At 37.1% G+C, this 25,139-nt stretch overlaps 1 protein-coding gene and 1 pseudogene across 1 annotated transcript; both read left to right on the top strand.

Annotated features, from left to right (window-relative positions):
* The first annotated feature begins 4,288 nt into the window (after positions 1-4,288).
* On the top strand, positions 4,289-7,378 carry LOC121797754 (sugar transporter ERD6-like 16). The gene is made up of 17 exons (XM_042196460.1): positions 4,289-4,504; positions 4,645-4,707; positions 4,794-4,883; positions 4,971-5,030; positions 5,135-5,200; positions 5,278-5,343; positions 5,426-5,501; positions 5,600-5,664; positions 5,744-5,836; positions 5,921-6,001; positions 6,086-6,217; positions 6,300-6,362; positions 6,439-6,498; positions 6,600-6,653; positions 6,741-6,800; positions 6,890-7,004; positions 7,082-7,378. The coding sequence occupies exons 1-17, from the start codon at positions 4,346-4,348 to the stop codon at positions 7,195-7,197; spliced, it is 1,419 nt and encodes a 472-aa protein (XP_042052394.1). The 5' UTR covers positions 4,289-4,345; the 3' UTR covers positions 7,198-7,378.
* A 4,875-nt stretch (positions 7,379-12,253) lies between these two features.
* LOC121801031 lies at positions 12,254-16,857 on the top strand (annotated as a pseudogene).
* The last annotated feature ends 8,282 nt before the right edge of the window (positions 16,858-25,139 follow it).

A 25,139-nucleotide genomic window follows, 5' to 3' on the forward strand; every position in this document is an offset into this window, starting at 1 on the left:
TAAATCAACTCAACCATAGCTTATGCACAAGTTCCAGTCTTTGCTACGAAACAACACAATCTGCAGAAAACAGCTCCCATTCATGAACAACAGCCTCTTAAAATAGTGAGATGAGATAGATGGATCTATAACAATTCTATTTCTTTGGATTTTATTTGTAAATTTCTGTGCTTATAAAGAAGGACCTCCACTGCTTGAATATTTACGAAATGATTGGTGCTGATTGTTGCAAATCACACAGTACAATAGTCCAAAATAGAAAAATATAAACTTCATGTCATGCCAAAAATATGCAGTAGTTTAGGGGAGATATTTTCAGAAAGGAGTCACGCAACACGAATAAAGAAAAGAAAGATACTTGTGATTCTCTACTAAAATAAACAGCCCAAATCAGCCTCACTGCACATTGATGAACTTTTTTATTAAATTTTTTTGTTTTATAGAAGTAGTATTTTTTCCTAGGCCTTTGGACAAGCTCAAATAATTTCCCGGTTAAGCATGTAACACGTTCTACGGTGGAGATTAGTCTTTCAAAATTGAAAGACAAGACTGGTGTCTTTTCTAAATATATATATATATATATATATATATATATATATATATATATATATATATATATATATATATATATATATGAATTTTAGATCTTGTAAAAATCATTCATAACTTGATAATATAGATTTTTTATACGATGTTATTCAGTTATAATGTGGCATGTTATGATTTCAGTTTATATAGAAACGGAGATAATTGGTAGTATAATTTAGTCAAAAACCTAACTTTTTTTCACTGATGTCACCATTTTTTTGAATCAAATTATTATCTCTCTATAATAAATAGAAATGGATAATAATATAAAGATATTTCACGATCATCAATTTAGTATTTTATTACTAAAAAAATTTACAAAAAAAATGCTATTTATGCATTATAACAATGCTTTTTCATAGCAATAATAAATTATACAAATATGAAATATCAATGGCCAAAACTAATCTCTAATTTATATGAACCACTGCATTTTATATATTCGATTTAAGCTTACGCAAATAAATTTTCTACATCTGCTCTTAGGGGCTGTTTGTGTATATTTGAGTTTATAATTAATATTATAGAGACGTATAAAAATAATAACCACATCTTATATGCTAAATAATTGAGATCAAATTCGTATAATTTAAAATTGAACACCTACAAAATAGACATGCTAGCCCGATTCTACGTAAGTTCCTTATATAACCACTTGTTACAGCAATGGAAAGAAACACAACCAAGGTGTCAAAGATAAGTGCTTAGCATATATATTTTACTCAAATTTTTTGTATTTTGACATTAAAAATGGGCAAAAAAACAAATACTGGCACTTAAAAAACGGATGGATCGTCTATAATTTGGAGTATGAAAATGATGGTTTTGGATATGGAGTATAAAAATAAATAAATAATTAACTAAAGCGGTAAGAAAACAAATGCCTTTTTTATAAATTTGGAAACCAGCAGCCAGGACAAGGTAAGGTGTAAACAATTTTACAATAATTTGTATTTGATGGTGCAACTTGCAAGATTATATATGTTGAATTCCATATAATATTAGTATTAGTATTAGTATTAGTATTAGTATTAGTATTAGTATTAGTTTTAATTTGGAATCCAACCAACAAAATGTAAGTGTCGACTGATTTTGTTGATTACAGCAATCATGATGATCACCGATATTATAAAAAAATATTTTCTTTTTTTAAATACTAATAAATTCAAAATTGATAGTACTCCATATAATGATAGCTTGTTTCTCGTCCGTACACGTCGATCTTATACATATTGTATTTTGAAAACTTTTATTCGAATTGAGTATAACTGACAATTTTTACTCTCCTCTTAAATGAATCTAAGTATATGAAAATAGGCGTGTTTACGTTTTATTGCTTTAAATGAAGGAATACTATAAAAATAAAAATAAAAATTATAAAGTGCAACTTCGTTCGTAACTTGGTATTACTTTTCTTCGTCTTAATATATTTTGTTTATTGGGTTAATAATAATATAATATGGGATAAATCAAGTTTTTTAATTAAAGAAAACTTTTCTAGTATAGTATTTTGCCCCTTTATTAATTATAATTATGAAAATGAATTTGATGTTGCGTTTTGACTATGAAATTGATAATATGTGCCGTTATTAGCATTATTAGTTTAGGTTGATAGCCTGTTCATTTCTGGTATATTAACTAAAAGTTGTTCAACTCGATCGCAAGCAATGTTTTAAAAACCGGACCGGCAAGCGAACCGGCGACGTTACTGGTTCACGGTTCAACCGGTCCAACCGGTCGAACCACAGGTCTAACCGTTTTACTGTTGCAAATATATATAAAAATATAGTATTAAATTTAGTAAATGATTTACAATTAATAATATATCACAAAACATTAAACCTTATAGATAATTAGTGATGTATAAATATAAATAATATTAAAATTTAGTAAATATATTCAGATATATATATTTAATATTAGTTAGTCTAGATAAAGAATTTAATATTTCATGTATTAAAATAGATAATGTTTATATTAATTTAAGAAAATTTATTTCGTAAAATAATATATAATTAAATACGAATTAAGTACTTATTAATTAGTTTAGATATGATTATTCATTAATGTCAATAGCTAGGGTATATAAATTAAGTATGTAATATAAAAAATTTATTTATAGTAAATAATGAATCTTATATGGTACTAATAATAATATAGGTGATAAGTAGATCATCATTAAAATATAAAGGATGATAATTATATATATTATAATTAACAATTATATTAAAGAATAATAAAATTAAAATGAATTATTAGTTTTTGTAGATAAAATTAATGGTTAATGTATAAAAATATTTAATGTTCAAATTGTTCAATGAGCCCATGTGGTGGAGTGGTAGAGGTCTTCTTAACTAGAAGAGTGGTCATGAGTTCAACCTCTACCAACAACAAATTTATAAATTTTTTTTTAAAAAAAATAGAAAATCGGTTTCCGGTTCACGGTCCAACCGGTCCGACCAGCCGGTTCCATCGGTTCACGGCGGTTCAATGCAGTGGTGGTTTAAAGGGGTGAACCGGACCGGACTACCTACCGGTTCGCGGTCCGACCGGTCGAACCGGCCGGTCCGGTCCGGTTTTTAAAACATTGATCGCAAGTATATGAGCACTTTTTTATTGTTAATATTGTTGAAAATATTCCGTTGCAATATGAATTCGTGAATTATTGAAAAACTGAAAAAACTATAAGTTAATAACATGTAATATCAATAACTTTTTTCATTTTTTCAACAAATAATAAGTTCGCAACTAAACTAATATCAAAATTAATAAGAGAAAAAAAATTAAATAAATTAAATTACGAAGTATGCTAAATAAAGATCTAACTAAATTAAAAATAATATATAACCTTTTAAATTAAAATGTATTGGTATAAAGACCTAACTAAATAAAAAAGTATAACATTTTTTAATAAAACATGATGCATTTATACAAAGACATGATGAAACAAAAATTTATAAAAGTGCATGATGAAACAAATTATACTAGTATAAGAACCTCCATATGTGTTTTTCCAATAATCAAATATCAGGAGATGGATCGGCTAATTTTTTTTAACATGAATTATATCTGATTATTAATTTCCACAAACCAATTTAAGATTTGAATCAAATTTACAGAAGTTAATTAAAGACACTCTCTAGCACTGAGCTGTGTTGCCATTATTTAAGTAATAGTTTGAATTTTAGTTATACAGGTCAACACGATTTGCCTAATACTACTATCTATTTTTGACTATTTTCCTTGTTTGCATTTCCACTTTTTATATTGAGACCATACTTAACATACAGAATTTGAATTAATTTCCATTCTGCAATCTCCCATACAATTAAATTATTTATTAGAAGTTGAAAACCATAGGTTCAATATCTGAAAATCATGACATATATAGTTTGATTTCACTTCATCACAGTGCACATATCAATATATCCACACTCACATGCCTATTGCAGAGTAGATTTATTTTGTTACAAATTGCAGAGTAAAATCTGACCCCTCCATATGAAGTAGACAAGATCCCACGTCAGTGACAGCTTCGAATTCACATGAATTCTACTAAAAACACCCATCTTAATATTATTTTAGTACCTAATCATTAAGATTGCACAACTCAACTCAATTCATTTTTTTTATCGAATCTTACTAATCCGCAGCTGCATGTACACACACGCCTAACTCATCCAGTATAAATGTACGCCTCCATTTTCCATTATTGCATGCACCATTTTTCTTTTTCTTAATCACAAGTAACATAGATATGGCTATTGATCAACACAAAGATGTTGAACATGGCCTGGAGAAGCCCTTTATACACAAGGCCAACTGCCTCGATTCGGACCAACAAAACGGATCGATTTCGATGGTTTTGTTGAGTACTTGTGTTGCTGTTTGTGGATCATTTCAGTTTGGATCATGTGTAAGTCCTATGGTTTTTTTTTTTTTTGAAAATATGTCCGCTTTCTTGTTTTGTTGCTTGTGAAGATCAAATATGTAACACAAAAGGGATCAAACCCAAAAAAAAAGAATGTTTAGTAGCTCAAGTTAATTTCTTTGCAGGTGGGATATACTTCACCTACTCAATCGGCTATAAGACAGGACTTAAATCTATCTATATCTGAGGTACTAATTGAGTTCTTTTATTTTTCTAATGTTCTTGATAATGAAAAAGATGGAAAGGTGAGATCTTTAACCAATTATTCATGCAGTTCTCTATGTTTGGATCCATAATAACCATTGGTGCTATGATTGGAGCGGTTACAAGCGGTAGACTCGCAGATTACGTTGGTCGAAAAGGGGTACCAATAGCATGAGTTTTTTTAGATGTTGCAAACTTCAGATTTTGATCTGTTTACAAAAATTTCTTGGTTATTTTCATGGGACAGGCAATGAGAATGTCAGCTGTGTTCTGCATCACAGGGTGGCTGGCTGTCTATTTCTCCATGGTTAGCGTGTTTTTCAACCATAATTTCTAGTGATTTCTTAAATTTTTTATACTAAATTTTCACTTCTTCTCTAATTCTTTGGTAAAATGTTTATTTGAATGCAGGAAGCTCTGTTTCTTGATGTTGGAAGGTTCTGCACTGGCTACGGCATAGGAATATTCTCCTATGTGGTAAGCTTTTATCTTGTCTTAATCCATGGTGTCTTACTTCAAATGAACCAGTCTTAAAATCATGTTTATGCAAACAGGTTCCTGTCTTCATTGCTGAAATTGCGCCAAAGAATCTTCGCGGGGGACTTGCAACGTTGAATCAGGTAAGGGAAAGGCCTCAATTTGTTGAGACAGAGAGTTAGAATAACATTTTAAAGAAGTGTTTTTTCTCACAATTTTTTTCAGCTTATGATTGTCTGTGGAGCATCAACTGCATACATTGTTGGATCAGTTGTAACATGGAGAACATTAGCTTTAACTGGTTAGTTCAAAAAAATAAAATTTAGGTTAAAAAAATCATCATAAATCTCTGCTATAGCTGATTTCTGTTTCTAACTTGCCATGTTTTGATATACACAGGGCTGATCCCTTGCCTTTTAATTCTCGTTGGCCTATTCTTCGTCCCGGAATCCCCTAGATGGCTGGTGAGATTCACCCCAATAATTTGATCAAGAAATAAAATTCAAACTAAACATTCGGATCCATAAACTGTGCTTCTTGCAGGCGAAAGTAGGGCGGAAGAAAGAGTTCGAATCAGCATTGCACAGACTTCGCGGCAAGAATGCTGATATAGTGCAAGAAGCCAATGAAATTCAAGTACTACATCTCCTTTGTGCTCAATTTGTTTTGTTCAGTTGAGACTGGTTTAACGCGTTTATCTTGACATTATTGTGTATTTAGGCCAGCATTGATGTTCTACTAGATCAACCTAAAGTTAGAATAGTGGACTTGTTCGACCCCAAATACATTCGTCCGGTCACTGTAAGGATCAACACCATTCATGTGTATGAGTTAAATGCAGATTTGGCTTGTTTGGTGTAACCGAGGTTTGTGTGTACGTTTCAGGTTGGTGTGGGATTGATGGTTTTTCAGCAGTTTGGAGGAATAAATGGGATTGGTTTCTACTCTAGTGAAACATTTGTAGCTGCAGGTTTTTCTTCAGGAAAAGCTGGGACTATTGCATATGCCATAATTCAGGTATTTGCTACAAATAATTAAATAATTAATTTTGTACTAGTATAACTTTGAAGATTGTTAAAGTGAGAAGTATTTGTGACAGGTTCCTATAACTATGGTTGGAGCAGTACTAATGGATAAATCAGGAAGAAGGCCTCTTCTCATGGTGAGTGGTCTTCATTCAAATCCTTTGCAGAAACAAGAATCACAAAATTTATTCGATTTTTTTTTTCGTTTTTCAGATATCCTCAGCAGGAACATGCCTTGGATGCATCTTGACAGGGGCTTCATTTTTCCTTAAGGTTTGAAGCAAATTGCAATGCACAAACATAGCATTAGTATATGATCCAGTTTTTGTAAAATTGAAGAAATGTTTATTTTGTTTGGTTTTGTAACAAAACAGGAGCAAAATCTCTTGGCTGAATGTGTCCCATTTCTTGCTGTGTCTGGAGTACTGGTAAAAATGAGCTTAATGAATTTGTAGAGGAAGCAATTATTAGAGTAATGGGCTGATTTATGTTTTTTTATTTTATTTGTGAAAAAGGTATACATATCAGCCTTCTCTGTAGGGACAGGACCAGTTCCCTGGGTGGTCATGTCAGAGGTACTCCACATTTTTCATTACAACCAAACACAAAACACACATACATACATGTTGGTGGTGTTGACATTATCTTTTTTTTTTTTTTCCAGATTTTCCCAATTCATATAAAAGGTGTAGCAGGGAGTGTTGTAGTTTTAGTGAACTGGTTAGGTGCATGGTTGATTTCCTTCACCTTCAACTACATGATGGCCTGGAGTTCTGCTGGTAAGAAGCATCATTCTTCACTTCATCCTCAAAAAATTTTCATCAACCTCTAATGCGTTTGAAATTTTAATTTTTAGGTACGTTTTCGATCTATGCTGCATTTTGCGCGCTGACAATAGTGTTTGTGGCGAAGATCATGCCTGAGACAAAAGGAAAAACTTTGGAAGAAATTCAGGCCTCTCTAAGCTCATGAATATCAATTCTACCAATGTTTATTCTTCACACAAAACAAAGCCAACAACATTTCATTATATTGATCTGTATATTGCCTTTGTTGTTGGCTTCAAAGTTCAAACTCTGTGTGAAAATCATGAAACCGAATTCATATGATCCATATTGGATAACTAGATCGAGAGGAAAGAAGATTTTATTTATGGATTCTTCAAAAAAATCATAATACAAAAGCTTCTTAGCTAGCTATTTATACTACAACAAGATATTTGTGTTGAAGTAACTAACTCCTAACAACCTTCCTAACTAACTCCATGCTGACTAGACTCCGACTAGATGATGAGTCAGCTCTCGCATGTTCCATATCAAAAAACTCCACGCCTATTTTCTCCCATGCATGAGTGAGCTCCCTCACTCTTCATTCCATGCATGAACTCTTCCTTTTTGCATTTCCATTCTTTAACTTTCACATACCCCTTCAAGATGGATTGTAGAGGCTCTCAATATTCATATTGTTGAGTATAGAATGGAATGCCATCGGCCCTAATGGCTTAGTGAAGATATCAGCAACTTGCAAGTTGTTTCTGATATGTAGAGGCTTAATGACTCCTTCCAAGAACTTTTCCCTCACAGTGTGGCAATCTATCTCTTTGTGCTTTGTTCTTTTATGAAAAACTGGATTCGAATAGATGTATATAGCCGATTGATTGTCACAATATAAGGGCACAACCTTCTCTACTTTAATCCCAAAATCAGCAAGCTGGGCCACAGACCACACCACCTCACATGTAGCTTGTGCCATTGCACTATACTCAGCCTCTGCTGATGATCTAGAGATAGTGTTTTGTTTCTTAGCTTTCCAAGATATCAAAGAGCTTCCAAGATACAAGTAATATCCTGTCATTGATTTTCTTGTGTCCTGATATGAAGCCCAATCTGCATCACAGAAGATGTTGAGATTGAGCTTGCAACTGCTTGAGTAGAATAGTCCATGGCCTGGACATCCCTTTAGATATCTCAGAACTTTCTCTGCAGCTTCCCAATGTTCATCAGTAGGATTAGATACATATTGACTCAATTTATGAACAACAAAAGTCACATCCGGCCTAGTAATGCATAGATATAGCAATCTGCCAATGAGTCTTCTATACTTTGATGCACCTTCCATGGGCTTTCCTGAATCCATTCTCAGTTTCTTTAATGGATCCATATGCACTGATGAAGGCTTGCATCCTAGCATTCCAGTGTCTCTCAGCAAGTCCATGACATACTTTCTTTGAGATATTAGAATTCCTTTCTTGTTTCTTGCTATTTCAACTCTAAAAAAGTATTTAGGAACTCCTAAATACTTGAGTTTGAAATGTTGTGACAAGAAGTTTTTGAAGTTCTCTGTCATTTCAAGGTTAGTTGTGGCTACTAAAATGTCATCCACATATACAACAATGCCAAAGAAACCAGCTTGAACATTCTTGAAGAATAATGAATGGTCTGATGCAGACTGTTGCAGATCAAAGCCCTTCAATACTTCTGAAAACTTCAAGTACCATTGCCTAGATGCTTGTTTTAAGCCATAGAGAGACTTCTTTAATTTGAAAACTAGTGTCCAAAGAAACCAGCTTGATCATTCTTGAAGAATAATGAATGGTCTGATGCAGACTGTTGCAGACCAAAGCCCTTCAATACTTCTGAAAACTTCAAGTACCATTGCCTAGATGCTTGTTTTAAGCCATAGAGAGACTTCTTTAATTTGCAAACTAGTGTTGATTGTGGAGTTGCCCCTTCAACAGTCTGCCAGTCCACTTTATAGCCTGGTGGAAGAGTCATGTATATGTCTTTCTCAAGATCTCCATAGAGAAAGGCATTGTTTATGTCAAGGTGAGATAGGGACCACCCATGTATTGCAGCAAGAGCTAATAAGAGTTTAACCGTAGTCAGCTTAGCCACATGGGAAAAAGTGTCCAGAAAGTCCACACCCTCTAATTGAGTGAAGCCCTTGGCCACAAACCTTGCTTTATATCTCTCAACCGATGCATCAGGATTATACTTCACCTTGTAGACCCATTTGCAATCAATAGGTACTTTTCCAAGTGGTAGAACAGTTACAAACCAAGTCTCTGTTCTAGCAAATGCAGAAAGCTCATCTTGCATAGTTTGCTGCCACTCATGGTATTGTGAGGCTTGGTTATATGTTGCAGGCTCATAAACGACATACATGATGATAATGTATTTGAGATACTCAGGAGAAAGTTTGGATAGAGTGAAGTAGGCAGAGATTGGATATGGAGAATTGGAGCTGACATAATTACAAATAAAGTCAGTGAGGTGAGATGGTGGCTTTATTGTTCTTCCAGTTCTAGAAATATTAGAGTTAGAACTGTCATTTTCTGAACTAGAGGAAGAAGAAGGAATAGCAGGTGCAGGGAGTGAAATATCTGGATTTATTTCTGGTGTTTCTGAAGGATGTGGAAAATGAGATGGAGTTAAGTGTGAGAGAGGGAAGACATCCTCATGAAAAACTACGTCTCTTGTGATGAGTTCTAAACTACATCTCTTGTGATGAGTTCTTGCATACTCATCAAATTCAATAGTTTATATCCCTTGTAGTCTGAATGATATCCAAGCAAAATGCACTTAGTTGCTCTAGGGGAGAATTCATCTCTGCCTTTTTGAAGTGTTGAAGCATAGCACAGACATCCTATTACTCTCAAGTCTGAATAAGATGGTGCTTTCTGGAAAAGGATTTCAAAAGGGGTTGAGTTGTTTGGCAAAACAGAGGAGGGAATCCTATTTATAAGATAATAGGCACTAAGAATTCAATCCCCCCAAAATTGGATAGGTAAGAAAGATTGGAAAAGAAGGCTTCTAGCAACATTTAGTAAGTGCTGATGTTTCCTCTCGACCCTGGCATTTTGTTGAGGGGTTTCAACTCATGAATGTTGCAAGACAGTGCCAAAGGAGGTATACAGAGAGGGGATATTGAGTTCAGGTGCATTATCACACCGAATGGCTTTGATTTTCCTCCCAAATTGAGTGAGAACTGTATTAAAAAATTAGGGTAGTATCACTCCAGCATCAGATTTATTTTGCATCAAGAAAGTCCAAACGAATCTAGAGCAATCATCCACTAGAGTGAGGAAATATCTGAAACCTTGATTAGTGGGAGTTTGGAAGGGTCCCTGGGTATCACAATGCACAAGATCAAAACAATTAGCAGCTATACTTTCTATCTCATGAATGACAAATGTTTCTGTTTAGCAAGGGGACAAATCTCACATAAAGAGGCAGTTTTATGTGTGAAATGAAGTATATCAGACATGGATTTTAATTTGTCATAGGATAAATGTCCCAACCTTTGGTGCCATACATCAATTCCAGTAACAATATTTGTACAAGGAATTACAGTAGAGGCTGAAAAAGAAGAAGAAACAACAGAAGAATTAGCTAAAGGAAGAGATGGCAGAAGGCATGGAAAAGCCTTGATTCTTTTCTAGATCAGAAGTCTCTAAGGTGTATAGATTCCCTATTCGACTACCCCTCCCAATCACAGTTGTCTGAGAAGCTCCCTGAATTTCAAAGGAATTATTAGTGAAGACAACAGTGCATTGAAGTGAGGAAGTTAGAGAACTGATAGAGATCAAATTAAAAGTGAAGCTGGGAACACAAAGGACAGGTATGAGAGTTATAGATGAGTTTAAGATGATGGAACCAATATGTGTGACTGGGGCAGTTGCACCATTAGGAAGGTGCACCGATGCATTTTTGATAGATGAATAAGTGTCAAACACAGACAAATCACAACGAACATGGTGAGTGGCGCCTGTATCTAGCAGCTAATGAGGATTTGATGTAGTCACTGAAGCAACAAAAGGAATGAATGAGATAGTACCTGTGAATGAGGTACAGTTTGTGGATGGGAGATCATTTGGTGAGGCTGAAGATGATGATGGAGGGGGAGTGGCCGTAGCAGGAAGTTGAGTTTGCAGGAGTTGAATAAGCTGTTGACACTGCTCAGGAGATGGCACAACAGCTCTATTGGAGAAAGCAGCCTTATCATATTCATCAAAGCTATTCTCCACATAGTTGACAGATTTTGGAAAACTGCTATCCTTAGGATTGAATTTTCCTTTTCCCTTGCCAAAGCTAGGTGGAAATCCATGCAAAACAAAACATTTATCCACTGTATGATTGGTTTTACCACAATGAGAGCACAACCTACTCCTATTGTAAGATTGAGCAGCATTGGCAGAGTATAACTGTTCACTCATTGAAGGAGTGACAACTGAGGTGTAGGATGTGTTGCCATCAATTGTACGCTGCCTTTCCTCCTGCAAAACAAGGGAGAAAACCTTGGATAAAGAAGGCAAATGAATCATAGATAGGATGCTCGATCGGATCTGTGAAAAACTTGAGTTCAGTCTGATCAAAAACTGCATGCTACACTCTTCTTCTTGATATGCATGCCACTTGGATGCACTATTGCATCGACATGTGCCACAAACACACCAAGCAATAGGTTGAGAGTGCCTGTATTCATACCAAAGTATTCTCAAATTAGTGAAATAGGTGTTAATATCATCATTCCCTTGCGTGAGCGACATGATTTTCTGCCGCAGCTGATAGGCTCTAGCTGTATCCAATTGAGAGAACCGATCACGTAGACCAGACCAGATCTCATGTGCATTGTCGATATACATGATGCTCGAGCAGATCTGGGGCGAAATGGAGTTCCTGATCCATGATACAACCATACTATTGCATCAAAGCCACGCCGAAAACAATAGATCATCATCGGCCGGCCGAAGAAGAGTGCCATTGATGAAAGCAACCTTGTTCTTCGCTAGAAGTGCCGTAGTTACGGATCTACTCCAATTGATGTAATTTGAACCAGATAAAACTTAAGTTTCCAGAAGCTTCTAGATATGTTAACCCGGGCCGTGGGGCATTTGTTTGTGTGATCAGGTGATACATTCTGGGACCCCAATCACTCTTGTGCCACTGGATGCCACCAACACCATCCCCATAACTGTGAACTTCTTTGAGGAGTTTGAGAGGCGCAGTACTGCTTCAAGTCCTTGAAAATGGCTCGCGACACATGGTTTGATGATGAGTTCTTCACGGTACGCAGTTGCAGAAACATCATTTGGTTTTAACTAGATGAAGTAGAATAACAACTTTGTGAAAAAAACATCACTTAGTGCAGAGTTATTTCATGTGGGATTCATTCCTATCGGGTGTGGCAGCTTCCATCATGCTCACAGAAAACAACGTTAATGGGGAGAATGAGTTTGCTGAAATGGAGTACATGAATATCACAGTGATCATGTAACGCCCCACTTTTTGAATCATAATTTTCGAACCCTAAAATTTTGCATTAAATGTTTTAATGTCGTGAAGTATGTGGATTAATTGACGAGTGAATTAATTGCTTGATTTCTATGTGACCTAATTGTGCTTTGGAGTTGAGACTTGGTTTGAATAGTCAACATTGTTGGAGAAATGACGTGGCCATTGAATGGTCAATATCGTTGAAGACGTGACGAGAATATGGAATAGTCAATCTTGTTGAATTATGACGTGACTGTTTGAATAATCGATGCAGGGTGAAATATATTGTGGTGAATTATTTTCTAAGGGTAAGTGAGATCAAATAGGATCATCAATAATTACCTTGCCCTTTTTATTTGAAATTTTCGACCACTATTATTTATTGGAGAGGAATTCTATTTTTTCCTGGATTTAATTATTTGTTGGGATAATTATCCTAATTAAATCTAAAACCCGATTATTCTTTATTTCTCCATGAGAAATTCGACCCCTACCTTATTCCTAGGGATATTTCGAAATTTCCCCTTATTTAAGGGAAGAAGGAATTGTTTATTATATATTTTGATCCCTTATTTATTCCCTTCCATGAATAAATATAAATATTCTAGCAAATCTTACCATACCTAAGGAGATCTTGCCATATCCTATTTTTATTAGGATTTGAGTTTAATTCCTTTTGGGAGAAGGAATAAAATTGCCTACTCCATATATTATTGGGAGTATTTTTATTTTTATTCTGCTCCGTATTATTTTATTCTACTCCGTGAAATACCAAATTAAATCATAGGTTAAATACCCTAGATTTCGAATTCCTCCTAATTTTCTCTCCTAATTCACGCCAACTTCCACTCTTCCATATCTTTTCAAATCTTTAATTTATTTAATTAAATATTATATCTTGCACTCTATAAATAATAGAGAAACCCTAAACCTAAATAAAAACTACACGCCTCTCTCTCCCAAATTCACGCCTCTCACTTCTCCCACTCCCTCTCAATTTTTCTTCTATTTTTCTCCTTGAATTCTTCATCTTTTGAGAAGAATTTAAGTTGAAGCCTCAAGAATTTTTGAAGAATCAAGATTATACTTTGTTTCTACCGATCGTTTCTATCAAGAAGAGGTATTTTTGTTTGATCTGTCTTTCCTCATCCAATCGTTTAATCGATGTTCTTGAACCATCATGCATATAGATCGAGTGAAAAAGGGGAACCCAATTGATGAATGGGATGTGTGTGTGTGTGTCGGCGTGCGTGTGTGTGCGTGTTGTGTGTGTGCGTGCGTGTGATGTGTGTTGAGGAACACTCATGCGTGACCTTGATTTGATGATAGATCTGGAGTTGTGTGTGAATAAATGGATATGAAGAGCATGTCTTGATTGTGAATGATAAATATACAACGAATCGATGGGCAAAAGGGAAACGTTGGGGACATGCATGATTTTGAGTCAATGATTGAGACTGATTTGTGTTACACATAATTTAAAGGTGATAACTCGCGCTCTCAGCGTGATAGCAAGGGGAAGAAAGTACTTAAGATCTAAGCAGACGAGGTGGGCTTTCTTTTAAATAAGGACGATGTCCTAAATGTTTTATCGATGGGAATGAAATTGTGTTTATCATGCCTTGTTTGATTTTAACGTGCCTATCTGATATGGCTTGAAGCCATTATTATTTAAATCGAATTCGGGTCCTCGTAGGGCCGCAAACCCTACTTGGACTAGTGTACACCTTTGGTAGACTGTGTGCTAGCGTACGGGCTGGCCGGTCTAGTGACTTGGTTTGTGGCCACATTCCATGTCATGTATTGGCAGGTATGGTTAACGTCTATGGGAAAATGACTGATCAATTGACTTTTACAATGAGAAATGATTTTGAGTGTCTCGGGCCTTTCTAAAGCTAAACCCCGATGGTTACTTATGTATGGCATGATAAATAATACTTTTATTGAAAATGTTTTCGGCATGAGCCCCATGAGTATTATTATAGTACTCAGCCCTGCATGTGTTTTCCTTATGTGCAGGTTGAGTGGCGACGAGCGGTTGGTGGTGTTGAGAAAATTAATTAAATTTATGAGACTGTCTTGGAACTCCGAGTGTCGTCGTGTCTTCACACATGACTTCACTTTTCTCTTGGATGCTTCCGCTAAAACATGATTACTCTTATCTTTGGGTTAATACTGAAACTATTGAATTCTTGTTTGAGAGATTGAGACATGTTACGTTTTGGATTATTTTGAGCCTTGCCCTTTTGACCTAAATTATGGTAGTCATTCTTCATTGGATTTCATTGCTAAAGCGTGACCTTCTTTTCCTATACTTAATTGTTCATTAAATACTTTGGTCAAACCTTTTTGATGAAACCCTAGCCTATTTTCCTTGTTACATTTGAGTCCGTTTAAGTCGCGATCGCCGCATTTATTATACCCTAGAAGGGCGGTCGTGACAGATCACCTCAAACGAGCCATATGGTGCATCGGATGGATCAAACCCATTATTCAATGGAGTCCGAAAACCAAAGTTTGGTTTAAGAAGAGATGGTGTTCACAGCGGCCATGTTCAGACTGGACTGCGCGATCCATTTCGCATTGCGAAGAATGGGAAGGGCAGGTGCAAGGTTATTCATCTTACCACCTCTCTTACCTAATTCATTTGTAGCTAGATGTGCCTAGAGCATACTTCTGATGTGTTGCTATATTACTTAGGATGGATATACTGCAGAAGTGACTGGTGAAGGAGGCGTACGCGTTCTTGTAGCTGTGAGAGCTAAGCCTAATCGCGACAGAAACAGCAAATTGAACAGATAATTTTTTGGGAACTTTCTAAATGTGAGTTTGTGAGTTTTTTTTCTCTCCATAATCTCACATCTCTTGCTTCATGAGATCATGAGAAGTTAAGAATGATGTGATAATGTTTCAGGTTTTGAACAAAAAAGAACAATCTGGAAAGTTCAATTTCACAAAGCAATTTCCTCACTACAAAGAAGTCCTGTACAGGCCAGACCTTAAAGGAAGGCAGCTTGGAAAGAAGGTCGTTTTCGACATGGATATGAGTGCTGGAGATTTTCTAGCACTCTTTTATCTCCTAAAACTACCTGTTGAAGTTGTAGATCTCAAGGTGAATCCATTCTTTGCATCCTTCACTTTTTTTCTTTCTATCTCCGTTAGTAGTTTCTAATAAGCACATTAGTTGCATGTAGGCAATCATAGTGAGTCCTACAGGATGGGCGAATGCAGCAACGATTGATGTTGTCTATGACCTTTTACACATGATGGGACGCGATGACATTCCCGTTGGTCTAGGAGATGTGTTTGCAGTCAACCAGACTGATCCCATTTTCTCAGCTATTGGAGACTGCAAGTACATCAAGGCCATCCCACATGGTAGTGGCGGCTTTCTTGACTCCGACACCCTCTATGGACTTGCTCGTGATTTACCACGTAGCCCTCGGAGGTATACAGCAGAAAATTCAGTGAAATTTGGAGCTCCTAGAGATACTGAACACCCTGAACTAAGACAGCCCCTAACTCTTGAGATATGGCAGTCATTAATAGAGTCTCTCACGCCCGGATCAAAAGTTACTATTTTGACAAATGGGCCATTGACAAATGTTGCAAAGATTATTCTTTCGGGCGAGAAGTCGACTTCTGCCATTGAGGTATGTGGACAAAAGCAAGAAAAAGATAAGATTAGTGTTATGTTTGTGTAATAATTTCTGTTGATTCTTTCACTAAATCTGCAGGAGATATTGTTAGTTGGAGGGCACATTGGCAAAAATGAAACAGATAAAGGAAATGTCATCAACACTCCAACAAACAAATTTGCAGAGCTCAACATGTTTCTTGATCCTTCAGCTGCAAAAAGAGTTTTTGAGTCTGGACACAAAATCACACTAGTCCCACTCAACGTACAACGACGAGTCAGTCGATTCAATGGGATTTTAGCCAGCCTCCGCCTCACAAACAAGACACCTGAATCAATATTCGCAAGGCGTCTGTTTTCAAGACTGCACTCGTTAAAAAGGACTCATCCCAGATATCAACATGTGGTATGGTAGAAACATCTTAAAATTGCCACCTATGTTTTTAATTGTGACTTTTACTTCAGGTCTCCGTTGACCTTTTGCAGGATATGTTTTTGGGGGAAATTCTTGGTGCAGTGATCTTAGGAGGCAATGAGCTGTTCCTGAAGACGATGTATATAGTGAAGAATCTTGGCGTGCTAGCAACGGGCATGCTGTCCAAAGACGGGCAGATAACTATAGATGAGAACAGTGGTGGTTTGGTAAGAGTGTTGGACAGCAATCACGTTTCAAGACGAAGATCCAGAAGCCATACATACCCTTGAACGTTTTGGTCGTCACATAAGCTGCGGAAGGCAATACAAGCACTTGTCACTCTCGCAGCCCCAATACTGTAAAAGTCTTACTCAATGTTATCTACAAGTTAGCCTTTGATTTTAATCTTGATACTTTTATTACATCATACAAACAGACCATGTTGAGAATTGAGACCAAGAAATCCAGTCTTGTAGTACATTCACCATAAAAATCAAAGTTAGATTAGAATTCCAAAATCACACAAACAAACACAGATAGCATGTTATTACCTTGAGCTGCTACCTTTCAGTTGGTGTACATTAGCATCAACCTTCTTAAAGTCCACACTCTGCTCATTCCTGCACACATGCAGCAACCAACAACTATTATTACTGTAAAACACACACACACTCACACACTCACACATATATAGATAGATAGATAGAATCATAGAGAGAGATAGAGAGGGAATAATGACAAGGTCTGGGAGAGTTGATTCAGAATTTGTTGACAATCTTCAAAGAAAAAGGGTCACCACTTCCATCACAAAATCAGGATTGCTCTCATCTCGAAGCATCAGCAGCTGAATAAACTGACCATCCAAGAGTCCCTTCAACCAAACAAACACAAAAACATCAAAACCAACAAACAACAAAACAAATTATGATCAGCAGTTTCCCCATGTCGTGTTGTTACCTCACGAAACAAGGTTTTACTAGATTCAATATAGCTCCTTTGCAACTGAACCTCCATTTGATCAAAGGTGGAGCACAAAATGAAGATCTTGAGAAATAGTACTAAGTTTTACTACTTACAAAAATATAAGAGATATAAATGCTTTCATAGAGGATTTGGTGAATTTAGTGTTGTACTACTAAAGATCCAAATTTTTCCTGTTTTATGGTGATAGCTAGCAGTACAGTTTTGGGCTATCTCCAACATACTATGGTATCAAAACTGAGCCTCCAAATACGGCCCCCATGTTCTATCCAACTATTCTTTTCTTTTTCTTTTTAAATCATATTAGTGCAAAATTCTACATGTTGTCACCTACAACTATATTCATCACAAATCATAAAAGATTGAATTTTTGTGAATATTAAAGATTGGAGGGGGCAAAATCTATTATCATAATATATTCATCACAAATCATAAAAGATTGAATTTTTTACATGAATGATTTTTTTTGGAAACACAAGGATTGTTGCGAATGATATTGAACATAGAATTTCTTCTAATAAAGTTTCATTAGTATGGCTCATATCAAAAGTTAGGCATGCACAACGGTTCCGAACCACCGGTTCCGGTTCATGAACCGGCGGTTCACGGTTCATCATATGCATGAACCGGAACCGGCCTGCCAAGGGTCCCGGCGGTTCCGGTTCCGGTTAAAAAAACCGCAGGTTCACGAGGCGTTTCAAAACCGCCGGTTTTTGGCATGAACCGGCGGTTCAACCGAATTTTTTTTTAAAAAAAATACTTTTTATTTATAAAAATTGATTTTTATACTTAAAAACAATTTTTACAAATAAATGAATACAAGAAATTCATAATAGCCCATAGATATTTGATGGGCTTGTGAATTTATGAAACCATTCTTGGTTGTTTCTTTTTTATAGAGACATCCTTGAATGTTTTATGTTTCACTTTCGATGTGGGACAAAATCATTTTTGGTTGTTTTTCTTTTATAGAGACATCCTTGAATGTTTTATGTTTCACTTTCGATGTGTGACAAAATCATTTTTGGTTGTTTCTCTTTTATAGAGACATCCTTGAATGTTTTTTGTTTCACTTTCGATGTGAAAAAATATGTTGAAGTATTTTCTTTTATAACTACATGTTTAGAGCATTCATTCATCTTTTTCCAATGTGTGATACAAAACTTTCTTTTATCTTCTACTTTTCTTCATGTTTTGTATAATATATATAAACAAAATTATTATTCAAATATATTCTTGATTGATAAAAATAAAGAATTATTGAGAAATATGATTTGTATATAGAAAATATTTATTTGTATAATAATTATTGTTAGGTTTATACAATTTGTATAAGAATTATTCTTTCAATGTGTATAATATTATTTATTAGTTAACATATATATAAATTTATAAACCTAAGCAAATCATTAAATATGGAATATTTAATCCAATATACTCTCATCCAAGTATTGGCATTTTAAAAATCAAATCCAACTTTAAGTATGGAGTAATTTTTTTTTGTCTTTTTAGTCTTTATTATGTATAAAATGTGCTTAAACAAATTTCAAACAATAAGGTGAAAGTTACAATTTTATTGATAATAAATTTGAATAAGACTAAAAATTACAACTTATAATGAATATATTTTATTTACAAAAATTAATAAACACTACTTAAAGTTAAACCTTTTGATTTTTAAAATATCAATACTTAATATTGGACTTGAGCATTTAAATAGGAAGAGAGTGTATTGAATTATAGGGAAAACACTACTTGAATTATAGTGTATTGAATTATAGAGAGTGTATTTCAACTTATAATGAATATATTTTATTTACAAAAATTAATAAACACTACTTAATATTTTATTTATCATTAATGATTTGCTTATGTTTATAAATTTATGTATATGTTAACTAATAAATAATATTATACACATTGAAAGAATAATTCTTATACAAATTGTATAAACCTAACAATAATTATTATACAAATAAATATTTTCTATATACAAATCATATTTCTCAATAATTCTTTATTTTTATCAATCAAGAATATATTTGAATAATAATTTTGTTTATATATATCGTACAAAACATGAAGAAAAGTAGAGACAAAAGAAAGTTTTGTATCTCACATTAGAAAAAGATGAATGAATGCTCTAAATATGTAGTTATAAAAGAAAGTACTTCAACATATTTTGTCTCACATCGAAAGTGGAACATAAAACATTCAAGGATGTCTCTATAAGAGCATCCACAATGGCGCCTATCGCACCGCCTATCACACCGCCGGCGCTAGGCGGTCGCTAGGCGGTCGCTAGGCGAACCATTGGAGGAGCCGAAAACCGCCGAGCGGTTTTCCGGAAATCAATTTCGCCTAGCGCTAGGCGGTCAAAATCCGTTGGGCTATGTGTTGGGCGATCCGCTCGGCTCCATTGCAGCGCCCGGATCGCCCAGCGCATAGCCTAGTGAATTTTTTATTTTTTATTTTTAATTTTCGAAACACTATATATACGCGATTTGCACTTCATTTTCATTCGCACCACTTGTATTTTTTATTAATGTACTTTTTTAAAAATTTTGTATTTTTTTAATTTATTGTACTTTTTAAAAAAAATTAAAATAGTATTATTAATGTTTCTCGTATATGTCTCGTAAATTAAATTCCGTATATTGTGTTATTAGTGATGTGGCTATTGATGTGGCTGGGCTATTTATGATATGGCTAGGCTATGGCTGGGCTATTTCTGATGTGGCAGGAGGATTTTTAGTATTGATGATGTGGCAGGAGGAGTTTGTGGCTAGGCTATGACTGGGCTATTGCTGGGCTATAACCACTGTGGATGCTCTAAAAGAGAAACAACTAAGAATGATTTTGTCCCACATCGAAAGTGGAACATAAAATATTCAAGGATGTCTCTATAAAAAAGAAACAACCAAGAATGATTTTGTCACACATCAAAAGTGGAACATAAAACATTGAAGGATGTCTCTATAAAAGAGAAACAACCAAGAATGAGTTTGTCCCACATCGAAAGTGGAACATAAAACATTCAAGGATGTCTCTATAAAAGAGAAACAACCAAAAATGGTTTCATAAATTCGCAAGCCCATCAAATATATATGGGCTATTACGAATTTCTTGTATTCATTTGTTTGTAAAAATTGATTTTAAATATAAAAATCAAATTTTATAAATAATAATTTTTAAAGAAATTCGGTTGAACCGGCGGTTCAAACCGCCGAACCGCCGGTTCAAGGTTCACGATTTTGCCGACCCTGAACCGGCGGTTTGAACCGTTGAACTGCCGGTTCAAACCGGTAAACCGCAGGTTTTGAACCGCCGGTTCACGGTTCACGCATCCTTCGACCCTGAACCGGCCCGTTGGAATCGGCAACCCACCGGACGGTTCAAACCGCCGGTTCCGGTCCCGGTCCCGGTTCATGAATCGGCGGGCCCGAACCGGCGGTTAACTGCCGGGCCGGTTCGGTTTGTGCACGCCTAGCTCATATATAATGACAACGAATTCACCTTGTCGCGAGAATCAATCAAGTTGATGTGTCTAAGTTCCAATAGCGGTTCATGAACCGGCGGACCCGAACCAGCGGTTAACCGTCGGGCCGGTTCGGTTTGTGCACGCCTAGCTCATATATAATGACAGCCAATTCACCTTTGTCGCGAGAATCAATCAAGTTGATGTGTCTAAGTTCCAATTGTATTGGAATTCACATCTCTTTAGAATAAAAAAGTAGAGTTTGAATGTTAGATTTATTTAAAACGTACACATAAATGGAGTACTATATTAGTAGCAATCACAAGATTGCAGAATCCATTTTCAGAGAATACAGATATGATGATTGATGTTTGTTGAAAAATAGATGTGCATTAGGTTTGTTGGAGGTCCCAGTTAAAAAAACAATTGGATTTTACGTTTATAAAATGTGTAAATAGAATGAATTATTTGCACAGGACAAAGATTGTACAGTTGATCTGGATGAATTAACCGCACATGTTAGGATTTATATATCTAATTTTTTTTTTTTTTTACCAGTTCCCGACACCTAAGTCGACATAGACCAGAGAATCAGATCCTACAGTAGCTGCTGTCGGTTTTTTTTTCCTTAGAGCATCCTCAACCGTGCTCTTGCCAGCGGCACAGTTGTGGGCCCAACCCCACTCTTTCTGCCTGCTCTCTGGCAAGAGCACGATACCCACAGCTGTGCTCTTCCGCAATGACGAGCACGATTAATTTAAAATTCAATTACACAAAAACATTTCCATAATACTAAAATTCATTAAAAACCACAATAAATATTACAAATTACAAATAAAATAAAAAAGACATAATTAAAATCCTAAAAATTAAAAATTACATAATTAAAATCCTAAAAATTAAAAATTACATAATTAAAATACTAAAAATTTAAAATTACATAATTAAACTCCTAAAAATTAAAATTACATGATTATTGGCTAATATTACCCGAGGAAGACAACGCATCCGGCGGCACCAACCCCAATTATTTTTTGAGACTCAATATCATGTCCTCATGCGTTTGAAGTTGCGTGAGGGTCATAGTTGACCTATCGGCCATATTGAGTTGGGCCAAAAGGGCACACTACGAGTTGTTCGGGGGTGGAGGTGGAACATAGGGTGCGGGTTCGGGGGCGGGGGCCGTTGGAGTCGCGGAGCGCCGGCGGTCGGCCGCCGCCTTCTTCCTTCCTTGCGGTCGGCGTTGGGAACCGCTTGGTCCGGCGTCGGGGCTACCCAAGTTAGCTCCGGCGAGTTGGCTAGCCACTTCTTCGGAGCTGGAGTCGGATAGGGATACCGACCTTGACCATTTGGAGGAGCCGCTCGAGGAGGATGTTACGCCTCCCATATACCTCGGGTGGAACCGCGTTTCCTGCCAAACATTGAGGTACTTAAACGACTTACCGTTCAAGGATTGGTAGGTGCTCAGAGCGGCAGTGATGATGTCGACCTCGCTCCGGCCGCTCCCGGCATTCCGCTACTCCTAAAGGAAATAGCCATTGAACTTGCCAATTTCTTCGTTGGCTCGGCCGATGCAGTTGCGCACCTTACTCTCGTTGCGCTCGATCATTCCCGGCGGCCGGTTTGCATTGTACCGGCGAGAGACGCGCCACCAAAAGTGATCGTCGGATTGGTTCGTGCCAACCGTCGCATCTCCGGAGATTTCGAAGTACGCCTTGAACAATTTATCCATCTCCGCCGGAGTGTACGGTGTTCGGACACCGCTACGAGTAGGAGCCGACGGAGTTTGGGAGGGGGCGGTCGGCCTAGGCTCCGGTGTCCACCCGTATCGCCCTTCGGAGGCACCTTGGTCGTCTATTGGGTATGGCCGGTAGCCACCCGGAACGTCCGAATCTTGGGTGAGAGGAGGGGCCGAATATTCCGTTTCCGGACTAGGAAACGTTTGTGCACCAAACCATTCGGGGTTCCAACCGTGAGAGGGCGGGTTGTCATCGCCTTGGCCGAACATTGTTAGGGTATGGGAGAATGAAGATGAGAATGGATATTGGAGAATGAAGATGAGAATTTTGTAGTTTGATGTGAATTTTTGGGTGTGAAAGTGGGGGGTATTTATAGATGAAAGTGTGTATTTTTGGGGGGGGGGGAAAAAATAAAAAAAAGTGTAAAAAACGGTAATAAACGGTTATAATTTTTTTGGGAAGTGATTTTTTTATCGGTTTTTTTAATTAAAACCCGATTTTAAATTTAAAAAAATATTTAAAGGCAACGGCTATGCCTTTGCCCAATCGCCGCGCGACACGTCAGCTGCTCGATGGCGCGGTGCGAGCGCGGCGGCAGCGAGACACATCCGTTCCAGAGGCGCGGACGGCGGTGGCGACGACTGCCACCGTTGCGGATGCTCTTATGTCCGCTGTTGGTCAACAACTCTCTCTACTCTCTCCTTATATTCATGCAAAAAGTTTGAGAACCCAATCCAAGGAACCTCACCGTCCCTTAAACTACTATTTGAGTGTTCCACTGTACTTTATTCCTCCATCCCTTAACTAAGGGACGGAACCTGCAACGCTCCGTCCCTTAACCGCACCTTAAATTACTATTCATTCAATTTCATTTTTTATTTTTTTTTCCAACACAATTCAATTAAAACAACACACTTCATTAAAATTAAAACAACATTAAAATTAAAAAAAATAGAAAATGGACATAATTAAAATCCTAAAAAAATAAAAATGATATAATTTAATTTTCTCCGCCAAAGTTTTCCCAAATGTGCTCAATTAGATCCTCTTGGAGTTGGGCGTGGGCGCTAGAGTCGCGTGTCTTTGCCCGAATAGACAACCGTTCTTGTATTGGCGGATGCGCTCCACTTCGCGGCGGACTACTTGCGGTTGAGCTTCCGGGGGATTCGGGGTCGAACCAATTTCCCGCATCGGGTCCTTCGTCTTGGACAATCATGTTGTGCAAGATTATGCACGTATACATGATGTCGACCATGCTCTCCATGAACCACGAACGAGCCGAGGCTTTGATGATGTTGAAGCGCGCTTGGAGAACCTTGAACGCCCTCTCCACATCTTTGCGAGCAGCCTCCTGCTTCTGCGCAAAAAGAGCCTGCTTTGGGTTCGCAGGCCTGTTGCACGTCTTCACGAAGGTCGGCCACTTCGGATAGATGCCGTCGGCAAGATAGTACCCCATTTTATACAGCCGGTTGTTGGCGACAAAGTTGATGGCCGGCGCTTTACCATCCAAAACTTCGGTAGAGAGGTCGGACTGGTGGAGCGAGTTTATGTCGTTGTTCGAGCCAGGGTCCCCGAAGTACGCGTGCCAGATCCAAAGCCGGTAGTCGGCAATGGCCTCGAGTACAACGGTTGGGTGGGTGCCTTTGTGGCTGCTCGTGTAGGACCCCCTCCAAGCCACCGGACAATTCTTCCATTGCCAGTGCATGCAATCGACACTGCCAAGCATCCCGGGGAATCCGTGCACTTGTTCGTGCAGGTCGAGGAGGAACTGACAATCGGTCGTGCTTGCCCTCCGGAGAAATTCATCGGTAAAGGCTGCCCGGACGCCTTTGCAGAATTTGAGCAAGCACATGCGCCCAGTGGTGTCTCCGATGTGGAGGTATTCGTCGAACATGTCGGTCGTTTGTCCAGTCGCAAGCTGACGGATTGCTGCAGTACATTTCTGCAGCGTCGTGTGGCTGGGACGTCCGACCACGTCGAACCCTTCTCTGAAGAACTCTTCCCGGGCCGCCAAAGTATTCGCGATGTGGAGAAATAGCAGTTTACTCATGCGGAAACGGCGACGGAAGTAGGTTTCTCCCCAAATCGGGTCATCGCAGAAGTAGTCGCGTACTAACCTTGCGGCGGCTTCCTCCCGGTTGCGATGGATATATGTCCGGGAGCGTCGTGGATGCGGCGCGGCTTCCTCCGCCTCTCGGCGTCGATCTTCTTCAAGTGATTGTTCCATTAGTTGACGCATTTGCTCAAAAGGATCCATTTGTTTGAGTTGATTTAAGATGAAATTGGAGTGGTTATAGGGAGGATTTGAGAGGAATAGACATGTGTTTGTGTGTGAAATGAGTATGAAATAGGATTATTTATAGAGTAAATAAATAAAAAAAATAAAAAA

This window comes from Salvia splendens, chromosome 4 (genome assembly GCF_004379255.2).
Source record: "Salvia splendens isolate huo1 chromosome 4, SspV2, whole genome shotgun sequence".
NCBI lineage: Eukaryota > Viridiplantae > Streptophyta > Magnoliopsida > Lamiales > Lamiaceae > Salvia > Salvia splendens.

What these genes read in the sequence shown, in the direction of transcription:
- LOC121797754 (XM_042196460.1), top strand. Translation starts at nt 4,346, where the DNA reads ATGGCTATTGATCAACACAAAGATGTTGAACATGGCCTGGAGAAGCCC. An exon ending in CATTTCAGTTTGGATCATGT is followed by an intron (nt 4,505 to 4,644) that starts GTAAGTCCTATG and finishes ATTTCTTTGCAG; the next exon opens with GTGGGATATACTTCACCTAC. An exon ending in TTGCATATGCCATAATTCAG is followed by an intron (nt 6,218 to 6,299) that starts GTATTTGCTACA and finishes TATTTGTGACAG; the next exon opens with GTTCCTATAACTATGGTTGG.